At 43.2% G+C, this 12,432-nt stretch overlaps 1 protein-coding gene across 4 annotated transcripts in view; it reads left to right on the top strand.

Annotated features, from left to right (window-relative positions):
- Positions 1 to 9,419, top strand: part of LOC129835513 (NHS-like protein 2) — a 154,814-nt gene extending 145,395 nt beyond the window's left edge. For all 4 annotated transcript variants that reach the window (XM_055901171.1, XM_055901173.1, XM_055901172.1 and 1 more), the window contains 3 exons: positions 181 to 475; positions 759 to 909; positions 1,236 to 9,419. In XM_055901171.1, the coding sequence (XP_055757146.1) occupies positions 181 to 475; positions 759 to 909; positions 1,236 to 1,575 (786 nt within the window). In that variant the 3' untranslated portion in view covers positions 1,576 to 9,419. The remainder of the gene's footprint in view (positions 1 to 180; positions 476 to 758; positions 910 to 1,235) is intronic.
- The last annotated feature ends 3,013 nt before the right edge of the window (positions 9,420 to 12,432 follow it).

The raw sequence follows: 12,432 nt of genomic DNA, 5'->3' as shown, positions 1-12,432 counted from the left end.
GGAGGATGGTACTCCCATTCCATATAATCTACATATATTACCTGTATGTACTCTGCTACAAAATAAATACTTTGACTACTTCCTGCTACAAACCAAATACTTTGACTACTTCCTGCTACAAACCAAGTTGTCCTTTAGTTATCATGTAGACAATCCACTAATTCTGAATCTCTCCTCAAGGTTCCTCCACCAGTTCCCAAGAAGCCCAGCAGTCTCCTTTTCCCCTCCAACTCCACCACGGCGCATTCCAACGGTACCACCGACAGACAGGGAACACAGATGGACGGCCCAGCCGCTCTCCGCTCTCCTATTGGAGCGTTCCCACCTGAGGAGTTTCCCGGTAAAGAGGAAAACCAGGAAAACCACCTGGGAACAGATGAGGAGAGCTCAATGGAGTCTTCATTACAGTCTTCATTGCAGGATTGTTCTCTTACAGACCTGGAAGGGAGGATGGCCACTGTAGAGATAGGGACAGGTATGTGTATAATGTTGTGACAGGGAACTAATTAATGACAATTTATTTAGCTGGAATTCAGATCCTGACAGAATAAGCAAACGTGTTACAGTTCAAAACGACTGTTTCTGATTCTCTTCAGTTGTTAGTTGATGTGTAAGTGGTTGCCATAGCAATTTAAAAAACATAACTACCAATACTGTTTTTATTCATTGTTCATTGTTTTCTTAAGTTATTGACTGGTATTCACTGATAGAAATGTTTCTTGTCGTAGAGAGGAACTGACCAATCCTATTGTCTCCAGGTGATGATGCAGTGGAGGAGAACTTTGAGCAGAGTAGTTTGGACTTTAGTGGTAAAACGGAACTCCACATCACAGAGGAAACGGATGATGATGTCGGTGGACACACACCCAACACACACAACATGGAGGACCTCTTCACCAAAATACACAGGTACGCCAACAAACACACCCAACACACACAACATGGAGGACCTCTTCACCAAAATACACAGGTACGCCAACAAACACACCCAACACACACAACATGGAGGACCTCTTCACCAAAATACACAGGTACACCAACAAACAGACATTTATTTGAATAACGGTTAAAAATTGTATTTAACCTTCCAAGAAACAAATAACACTAATATCTACTGTGGGTTTTCCAGTATGTATAAGTCATTCTAAGCATATTAACAACTATACATGTTTTACCTTACAATGTTTTTTACTCTGAAAAGTCTAAATGACATTCTATTTCTCTCCTCCCTCCAGGTCGAAGAGAAAGGTCCTGGGTCGTAAAGAACCAGGAGACTCATTCGGCAGCCGCCAGAGTCTGGTCTCCCCAGTGAAGCACAGCACCAGTGGGGGGGACCTCCAAACCTTGACCCTGGGCTCCACCCTGCGGTCCAGCTCGCGGAACGACAACTTCATGGCCCTGTTACAGAAGAAGGGCAGTAAGTCCAGCAGGGGAGGGACACGCCTCTCTGCCATGGAACTCCTGAGGAGCACAAACCCCCTCGCGCGACGCATCACAGAATTCTCCACGTCGTCTGACGGAGGAGGGGATACGACCACCGGTAATAACGGGACCAGACCGCCCCAGGACCAATGAGTCCCGGACCGACCCTGATATTCATTCTTACTGTAACCTCACCAACACCAATAGCTGGCTGGCAAAGTAGAGGTTGAATATATAACCACTTGTCAACCATTGATCGACCATGTAAATGGACTATTGATGGAAGAATGAATATCCAACCAGACCACTCAACCACTGATGGACCGAACATTAACCGCCCAACGGTTGGACACGATGGTCACAGCGGTCATCAAAGGAGTTTTGTTTCCAAACACGGTCCATCCTGTTATGAAGGTGTTTCATTTGCTAAGGTCTCAACGCAGTCCGTCCTGTTATGAAGGGTTTCATTTGCTGAGTTGGAGGAATTCTGAGTCGATGCTTCGACTCATCAATCTCGTTCTCATATTTTTACTTTGCTGTGTGAATGGTACTGTGCATCCAGGCTCATTGTGTGAATACTATACTAGGGAAAGAAGGATAGAGTAGATAACACTCTGGGAGCCTGAACATATGACTGTCAATGATGTGGAAATTAATCTGATTCATCCATGGAAACACCACTAATGTCTACTATCAACGGGCCATCCAAAACAGCCAGATTACAGGCCAATGCTGGTAAAATATACCACATTGAACTTTAGTCTTTGGAATACATGGTGTGAGTGTGTGTTATATTAAAAACGAGAATGGTCATATACTATGGTAATTACGTAAAGTCCAAAACATTCTACAGGAAGATTGACCTGGTAAAAAGCCCTACCCCTTTACGTTTGAATCAAAGCACTTGGACGACGGCAAACAGAGCTAGTTCACAACAACGACACCAAACAGAGCTAGTTCACAACAACGACAGCAAACAGAGCTAGTTCACAACAACGACAGCACACAGAGCTAGTTCACAACAACAACGGCAAACAGAGCTAGTTCACAACAACGACACCATACAGAGCTAGTTCACAACAACGACACCATACAGAGCTAGTTCACAACAACGACACCATACAGAGCTAGTTCACAACAACGACACCATACAGAGCTAGTTCACAACAACGACACCATACAGAGCTAGTTCACAACAACGACGGCAAACAGAGCTAGTTCACAACAACAACGGCAAACAGAGCTAGTTCACAACAACAACGGCAAACAGAGCTAGTTCACAACAACAACGGCAAACAGAGCTAGTTCACAACAACAACGGCAAACAGAGCTAGTTCACAACAACAACGGCAAACAGAGCTAGTTCACAACAACAACGGTATACAGAGTTAGTTCACAACAACGACACCATACAGAGCTAGTTCACAACAACGACACCATACAGAGCTAGTTCACAACAACGACACCATACAGAGCTAGTTCACAACAACGACACCACACAGAGCTAGTTCACAACAACGACGGCACATCAACGCCTGTGTCATCCGTGTTCTATGTTTGGTTTATGTTAAAAACATTTATTGCGAGATAGAAAGCCATACATATTTAACTTGTACAACGATATGCATACCTACCGTATAACCTGAAATAGATCAGCTTGAACTGTTTGAAGAGACTATGTATACTAGTACTACTAACAGCAGTAGTACAGTAGTACAATGTAATTACTGTAGGACTAACAGTGAACAGCAGTACACACACCCAGCAGTACACACACCCAAACCTTGCATGTGTGTTTGCGTGTGCGTTGCGTCCTAAGGAGAGAGGACGAAGGGGTCCATTCATCTGTCCTAAGGAGAGGACGAAGTGGTCCATTCATCTGTCCTAAGGAGAGGACGAAGTGGTCCATTCATCTGTCCTAAGGAGAGGACGAAGGGGTCCACTCATCTGTCCTAAGGAGAGGACGAAGTGGTCCATTCATCTGTCCTAAGGAGAGGACGAAGGGGTCCATTCATCTGTCCTAAGGAGAGGACGAAGTGGTCCATTCATCTGTCCTAAGGAGAGGACGAAGGGGTCCATTCATCTGTCCTAAGGAGAGGACGAAGGGGTCCATTCAGCTGTCCTAAGGAGAGGACGAAGTGGTCTGAACGTGGCTGTACTCTTTGGAGACATTCTGGACCTGCGAGGTTATTCTGGACCTGAGAGGTTATTCTGGACCTGAGAGGGGATTCTGGACCTGAGAGGGGATTCTGGACCTGAGAGGGGATTCTGGACCTGAGAGGGGATTCTAGAACTGAGGGGATTCTGGACCTGAGAGGGGATTCTAGAACTGAGAGGATTCTAGAACTGAGGGGATTCTGGACCTGAGAGGGGATTCTAGAACTGAGAGGATTCTAGAACTGAGATGAAAACCCACTGTTCGAACAACTATCTCAAAAGTCACAGAGACAGAACAAGAATACAGCTATCCCTCCATCTGACATATAGGACAGTTAAAAGGATAAGGATGCATCCCCCAGTTCTTTGTGCCCTCGCCACATGCTTTCTCTCTCACACTGTCCATTTAGTGCAGCGGTGATGCTGCAGCCTTTTCCTCTCCTTTATCTTCCTTCTATTCTTCTCCTCCCTAGCTAGAAGTCATGCTCTGTCTCTCTCTGCCCATAGTGCAGCCCCTCTCTACCGTCTGAGCTTCAGGTTTACAGACCACACAGCCTGAATGTCAATGATTGCTAGGAAGGAAGTGAAGGATGCCGTGTTGGCATTACGTCCAAGAGCGCTACGCTCAAATTCCTCCCCCTTTTCCTCCCACTTTTACAAAGGAGTATTTGCTTTCATCCCTTCTCTGCGTTGTGCATCCATCCATATATCCAGACCAACCATCCATGTTACAAGTACAATAGGATGATGGGTAGTGTGTGTGTGAATGTCTGAATGTGTACGTACAGGAGAGGATAGTGGACTCTGGATCCACTAAGACTGTGAATTGAATACTGATGCTAACCCATCCTTCTTTCTCACACTCCTGGTACCCTGTATAGAATGGACAGTGGATCCGTTGGTTCTGCGTTCTGTTGCTGTGTTCTAATGTTCTAAGACTCCTTTCACCACATGATTCCAGAACCTTTTCCTAACTGCTCCCGGCACGGAGAGTAGGGCTGTGCCTCTGTGGCTCTCAATCCGAAGGAGAAAACACAAAGCCTGGTGCTATTGAGCTAGAGCGCCCCTTATGGACGAAGACAGGGAGAACCCTGTTCAAACCTTACTCTGTCCCTCCAGCAACATGGACGAAGACAGGGAGAACCCCTCTGTTCAAACCTTACTCTGTCCCTCCAGCAACATGGACAAAGACAGGGAGAACCCCCTGTTCAAACTCTGCTCTGTCCTTCCAGCAACATGGACGAAGACAGGGAGAACCCCCTGTTCAAACTCTGCTCTGTCCCTCCAGCAACATGGACAAAGACAGGGAGAACCCCCTGTTCAAACTCTGCTCTGTCCCTCCAGCAACATGGACGAAGACAGGGAGAACCCCCTGTTCAAACTCTGCTCTGTCCCCCCAGCAACATGGACAAAGACAGGGAGAACCCCCTGTTCAAACTCTGCTCTGTCCCTCCAGCAACATGGACAAAGACAGGGAGAACCCCCTGTTCAAACTCTGCTCTGTCCCCCCAGCAACATGGACAAAGACAGGGAGAACCCCCTGTTCAAACTCTGCTCTGTCCCTCCAGCAACATGGACAAAGACAGGGAGAACCCTGTTCAAACCTTACTCTGTCCCTCCAGCAACATGGACAAAGACAGGGAGAACCCCCTGTTCAAACTCTGCTGTGTCCCTCCAGCAACATGGACAAAGACAGGGAGAACCCTGTTCAAACCTTACTCTGTCTCTCCAGCAACATGGACAAAGACAGGGAGAACCCCCTGTTCAAACTCTGCTCTGTCCCTCCAGCAACATGGACAAAGACAGGGAGAACCCCCTGTTCAAACTCTGCTCTGTCCCTCCAGCAACATGGACGAAGACAGGGAGAACCCCCTGTTCAAACTCTGCTCTGTCCCTCCAGCAACATGGACAAAGACAGGGAGAACCCCCTGTTCAAACTCTGCTCTGTCCCTCCAGCAACATGGACAAAGACAGGGAGAACCCCCTGTTCAAACTCTGCTCTGTCCCTCCAGCAACATGGACGAAGACAGGGAGAACCCCCTGTTCAAACTCTGCTCTGTCCCTCCAGCAACATGGACAAAGACAGGGGGAACCCCCTGTTCAAACTCTGCTCTGTCCCTCCAGCAACATGGACGAAGACAGGGAGAACCCCCTGTTCAAACTCTGCTCTGTCCCTCCAGCAACATGGACGAAGACAGGGAGAACCCCCTGTTCAAACTCTGCTCTGTCCCTCCAGCAACAACACCGAGACAGAACGACTCCGGATGACCGACTATCTGGGCGCTCTTTTTCTTACGTCGTTCCTTCAGGAAAAACCAAACAACAACTTATAAAGACGTAAGAAGAAGAAGAAAAATGAGAAAAGTAAATTATAACGTTATTAATCCATAGTCAAGTGACACTTGTTTAAAATATTTAGTGAATGGAACTATATTCAAAACAACTACGAAGAAACTCAGTGTTGGTTTGCCTTGTATTCTGGAGCCTCTGTGTTTTCAGCACAGAAATAGAATGACTAGAATGGGATTCCCTATTCAAGTCAATGAGGCCATAATGTCAAATTGCCATTGTCCGAGGTTCTATGCACCTTCTGCTCATTCTAATTCTATGGTTTTCAGCTACCTTGGTATTACACTCCCTTAGAGGTATGCAGAGTTTTTACTCTTTCTGAAGTACTGTGGTTATTACGGTAATACTGTATACTATGGTTACTATTGTCATATACTGTGCTTATTACGGTAATACTGTATACTATGGTTACAAGTGTCATAAACTGTGGTTATTACGGTAATACTGTATACTGTGGTTACTACTATCATCTACTTTGCTAATTACAGTTATTACGGTAATACTGTATACTATGGTTACTACTGTCATATACTGTGCTAATTACGGTTATTACGGTAATACTGTATACTGTGGTCATATACTATGGTTATTACAATAATGGTCATCACTATTCCTACTATTGTTAGTCTCTGCTGTACCTCTATATTGTTCATGAAAAACAAGTACCACGATAGAGGGAGAGAGAAAGAAAGAGAGAGAGAGAAAGAAGAGGGAGAGAGAAAGAAAGAGAGAAAGAGAAAGAGAGTTGGAGAAGAGAAATAGATGACTTAACCCAAGACCGTGATGGCTTAGTACTTACTATAAACTGTAACGCTCAATCCGGTTACAGATTCTAGCCCTAGACACACACACACACACACGCACACGCACACGCACATGCACACACACACACACACACACACACACACACACACACACACACACACACACACACACACACACACACACACACACACACACACACACACACACACACACACTGTTAGCTGTTGGCGCAAACGGTGATATATTAAAGTGGGCTCCACTCTCCAATCAAACATGTGTAGGAATGTGCAGTTGGTAGAGTATTACAGAGTATGGGAGGAGAAGAGAAAGGCTTGGACGAGGAAGAATGGATGGAGGGAGAGGAGGAGGATGACATTTGACTGGTGGATATTTGACTCCTCTGAAAGAGGGGTTCACAGTTGGGTTAATACAAGCTTCCCCCCTCTTTTTCTTCTCTCCTCCCCTCTTTCTTTCATCTCCTACTTTATTTTGTGACTCATATGGAGAACACTTAAAGCCTTCCACAAACTCCCCACAGAACAATACAAATATCTGAGAGAGAGAGAGAGAGAGAGAGAGAGAGAGAGAGAGAGAGAGAGAGAGAGAGAGAGATAGAGAGAGAGATAGAGAGAGAGAGAGAGAGAGAGAGAGAGAGAGAGAGAGAGAGAGCGAGAGCGAGAGAGAGAGAGAGAAATATGCCCACTTGCCAGTTTGTGTTTTATATCTTGTTTCTGCGTCGACATCAAACTGCTACATAACAAACTGTTTCCAACCATCTGGTCATCATGACGCTAAACAAACAGAAATATAATTCTTAAGACTTGATCTCAAATGACACCCTACTCCCTATCTAGTGCACTACTTCTACATACACTGTTAGAAAATAATGTGCAAAAAAGGATCCTCGGTTGTTCCAATAGGAGAACCCTTTGAAGAACCCTTTTGGTTTCAGGTAGAACCCCTTTGAGTTCCATGTAGAACCCTTTTCACAGAGGTTTCACCATGGAGCCCAAAAGAGTTTTACCTGGAACTAAAAAGGGTTCTGCCAGGAACCAAAAAGGTTCTACCAGGAACCAAAACGGATTCTACCAGGAACCAAAAAGGGTTCTACCAGGAACCAAAAAGGGTTCTTCAAAGGGTAAGTTGGCTCTGGTCAAAAGTAGTGCACTGGAATAGTGAGACACTGTCATCTGAGATTTGGTCACACTCTCTAAAGCAACAGTATGTTGAAGTGTTAATCTGTAAATACCATGTAAATACCATCAGACTGCCTGTATTCATATTACATATAGAGCTGATAGCATGATTAGGGCCAGGAGTTTTTTATGGAGATACATTTCTGTCAAAATATTTAATTAATTTACAACATTTTGACATATATCTATCACTGTAGTGTTCCTCACCACATCACCTGAACATGCAAGAAAAACTCTGGGCCCTAGTTAAATGCTGTCATAAAGCAAATAGCCTACAACTATTACTAGTAGGGGCCTGGAGTTTGTCCCAGTCAGGTCACGCGGTCAGGGAAAACTCCTGGCCCTAAGTATACTGAACAAAAATATAAACGCAACAATTTCAAAGATTTTACTGAGTTACAGTTTATATAAGGAAATCAGTCAATTGACATAAATTCATTAAGCCCTAATCTATGGATTTCACTTGACTGGGCAGAGGTGCCAGACCCAGCCACTGGGGAACCAGGCCCAGACAATAAGAATGTGTTTTTTTCTCCCACAAAAGGGCTTTATTACAGAAAGAAATACTCCTCAGTTTCATCAGCTGTCCGGGTGATGGGTGATGGGTGACTGATCTCAGACAATCCCACAGGTGAAGAAGCCGGATGTTGAGGTCCTGGGCCAATTGCATTCTCCCTCAAAACCTGAGACATCTGTGGCATTGTGTTGTGTGACAAAACTGCCTTTTATTGTCCCGAGCACAAGGTGCACCTGTGTAATGATCACGCTGTTTAATCAGCTTCTTGATACGCCACACCTGTCAGGTGAATGGATTATCTTGGCAAAGGAGAATGCTCACTAACATGGATGTAAACAAATTTGTGCACAAAATCTGAGAGAACTAACCTTTTTTTGCATATGGAAAATGTCTGGGATCTAGTATTTCAGCTCATGAAACATGTGACCAACACTTTACATGTTGGGTTTATATTTTTGTTCAGTGTATAATGAGTATAACAGAGAACTAGTTGTACAGCAGTAAAACTGCTCCCAGATCTGTGGCTGTATAGGACCAGGACTCATAACCACAAAGCATCTCAAAGCAGGAGTGCGGATCTAGGATCAGGTCCTCCCTGTATCCATGTAATCTTATTCATTATGATTTAAAAGTGAAAACTGATCCTAGACCAGTACTCTTGCTCTGAGACGCTTTGTGGAAATGGGCCCGGGACAGTAATAAAGTTTGAAGTTAAAAAAACGTACAAAAAAGACCCCCTTACCCCCACGAAATAAGAGGTCGTAGGTTACACGACTCAAAAGAGAAAGAAAGAGAGAGTTCTTGAAATTATTATATTTTTGTTATTTCTCATTGGAAGGACATAATTTAAATAAATAACTGCATATATTATGATTAGGAAGATTATCCACTTTCATTTTCCGATCCAGCAGTGTGTTTTATGTAGCTGTTGGTTGAAACACATGCAGCTGTATATGTCTTGCCAATGTCATGAAAATTATTATATCATTCAAATAAATTATTTTTCTTGCTTATCACTGCTTTTTTTCAATGGATGTTGATTGAGTTTCTTCCGACCAGTTATTATCGTATCTGAGCTTCCTGAATTAAAGAACATTGCTGGGGGGGAGGGGGAAAAGCTCTATGATCCTATGTTTCTATAAGACAAATGAGAAGTCATCCAAATCCCAGGAATCTTTTTCAATTTCACCAACGATGTGCCTTTTTCACTCACCGACACTGAGCAACATTAATATATTATAATACACTGAGTGTGCAAGACATTAAGGACACCTGCTCTTTCCATGACATAGACTGATGTGTTAGTATGTCTGTATTTCAGACTGTGTAGTCTATATGTGTAGTGGTGGGAGTCTGTCTGTATTTCAGACTGTGTAGTCTATCTGTGTAGTGGTGGGAGTCTATCTGCATAGTGGTGGTAGTCTATCTGCATAGTGGTGGTAGTCTATCTGCATAGTGGTGGTAGTCTATCTGCATAGTGGTGGTAGTCTATCTGCATAGTGGTGGTAGTCTATCTGCATAGTGGTGGTAGTCTATCTGCATAGTGGTGGTAGTCTATCTGAATAGTGGTGGTATTCTATCTGCATAGTGGTGGTAGTCTATCTGAATAGTGGTGGTAGTCTATCTGCATAGTGGTGGTAGTCTATCTGCATAGTGGTGGTAGTCTATCTGCATAGTGGTGGTAGTCTATCTGCATAGTGGTGGTAGTCTATCTGCATAGTGGTGGTAGTCTATCTGAATAGTGGTGGTAGTCTATCTGAATAGTGGTGGTAGTCTGTATGAATAGTGGTGTTAGTCTATCTGCATACTGGTGGTAGTCTATCTGAATAGTGGTGGTAGTCTATCTGAATAGTGGTGGTAGTCTATCTGCATAGTGGTGGTAGTCTATCTGCATAGTGGTGGTAGTCTATCTGCATAGTGGTGGTAGTCTATCTGAATAGTGGTGGTAGTCTATCTGAATAGTGGTGGTAGTCTGTATGAATAGTGGTGTTAGTCTATCTGCATACTGGTGGTAGTCTATCTGAATAGTGGTGGTATTCTATCTGCATAGTGGTGGTAGTCTATCTGAATAGTGGTGGTAGTCTATCTGAATAGTGGGGGTAGTCTATCTGCATAGTGGTGGTAGTCTATCTGCATAGTGGTGGTAGTCTATCTGCATAGTGGTGGTAGTCTATCTGCATAGTGGTGGTAGTCTATCTGAATAGTGGTGGTAGTCTGTCTGCATAGTGGTGGTAGTCTATCTGCATAGTGGTGGTAGTCTATCTGCATAGTGGTGGTAGTCTATCTGCATAGTGGTGGTAGTCTATCTGCATAGTGGTGGTAGTCTATCTGCATAGTGGTGGTAGTCTATCTGCATAGTGGTGGTAGTCTGTCTGAATAGTGGTGGTAGTCTATCTGCATAGTGGTGGTAGTCTATCTGCATAGTGGTGGTAGTCTATCTGCATAGTGGTGGTAGTCTATCTGCATAGTGGTGGTAGTCTATCTGCATAGTGGTGGTAGTCTATCTGCATAGTGGTAGTAGTCTGTCTGAATAGTGGTGGTAGTCTATCTGCATAGTGGTGGTAGTCTATCTGAATAGTGGTGGTAGTCTATCTGAATAGTGGTGGTAGTCTGTCTGTATTTCCCTCAGATTAACATCTGTAGCTAGAGGAAGGGTATTTCTTTAACGAGCTGAGTTCACAGAGACATAACAGCTCATTATTCATACCAAAACAAACTTATATAACATAGTGCCTTCGTCCCAAATGGCACCCCGTTCCCTACATAGTGCACTACCTTTGACCAGCTTAAAAGTAAAAAGTAGTGCACTACATAGGAAATTGAGTGCTGATCTAAGTCCCTCGCCTGTTGGAAACTACTAGAGTGTGTCACCACCTAGTGGACAGATCACTCTATTCAAATAACATTTTTTTAGTCACATGCGCCGATTACATCAGGTATCAGTACCCTCAAGTTCCTTGGCGTCCACATCACCAACAAACTAACATGTTCCAAGCACACCATGACAGTCGTGAAGTGGGCACCACATTGGAGATGAAAGGTACTACGGTTTTATTGATGCAGTCCTGTGGCCTTTGGTGGCGTTGGTGGAATTTTGACAGCTGTTCCAAAGGTTCTATTCTAGAATTGGATTCCCATGGAATTGGCAGCAGTTGGGATGTTTAAAATCACTATTGAACATCACTAATGGTCCCATATGATTGTTCTCAGTCCAAAACAAAAATATATATGTTACTCATACCGATTATAAACACCTCATGCTGGAAATACTATTGCTATTTGATATGTAAAATCCCAATAATCCAATAAACCCATTCAGTCATGCAATATAGTTATCCTGACTATTCTGTGTAATTCTGCGATTGCAATTTTTTACCTGTATGATCTGAAGTAATTTTGGTCAATCTAGTTCTTCCTAATCCAGTGACAGCAGGATCATAATGTCTAGAGATTGGTGAGCCAGTATGTGTATATATAGTGTGTGTATATAGTGTGTCTATATAGTGTGTCTATATAGTGTGTGTATATAGTGTGTCTATATAGTGTGTCTATATAGTGTGTGTATATAGTGTCTGTATATATAGTGTGTCTATATAGTGTGTATATATAGTGTGTGTATATAGTGTGTCTATATAGTGTGTCTATATAGTGTGTGTATATAGTGTCTGTATATATAGTGTGTCTATATAGTGTGTATATATAGTGTGTCTATATAGTGTGTATATATAGTGTGTCTATATAGTGTGTATATATAGTGTGTCTATATAGTCTCTATATATAGTGTGTATATATAGTCTGTATATATAGTGTGTCTATATAGTCTGTATATATAGTGTGTCTATATAGTCTGTATATATAGTGTGTCTATATAGTCTGTATATATAGTGTGTCTATATAGTCTGTATATATAGTGTGTCTATATAGTCTGTATATATAGTGTGTCTATATAGTCTGTATATATAGTCTGTATATATAGTGTGTATATATAAAGTGTGTATATAGTGTCTGTATATATAGTGTGTCTAT

This window comes from Salvelinus fontinalis, chromosome 36 (genome assembly GCF_029448725.1).
Source record: "Salvelinus fontinalis isolate EN_2023a chromosome 36, ASM2944872v1, whole genome shotgun sequence".
NCBI classification, from domain to species: domain Eukaryota; kingdom Metazoa; phylum Chordata; class Actinopteri; order Salmoniformes; family Salmonidae; genus Salvelinus; species Salvelinus fontinalis.
Note: the sequence above shows the minus strand (reverse complement) of the source record. Positions and strands in the feature narration are given on the sequence as shown.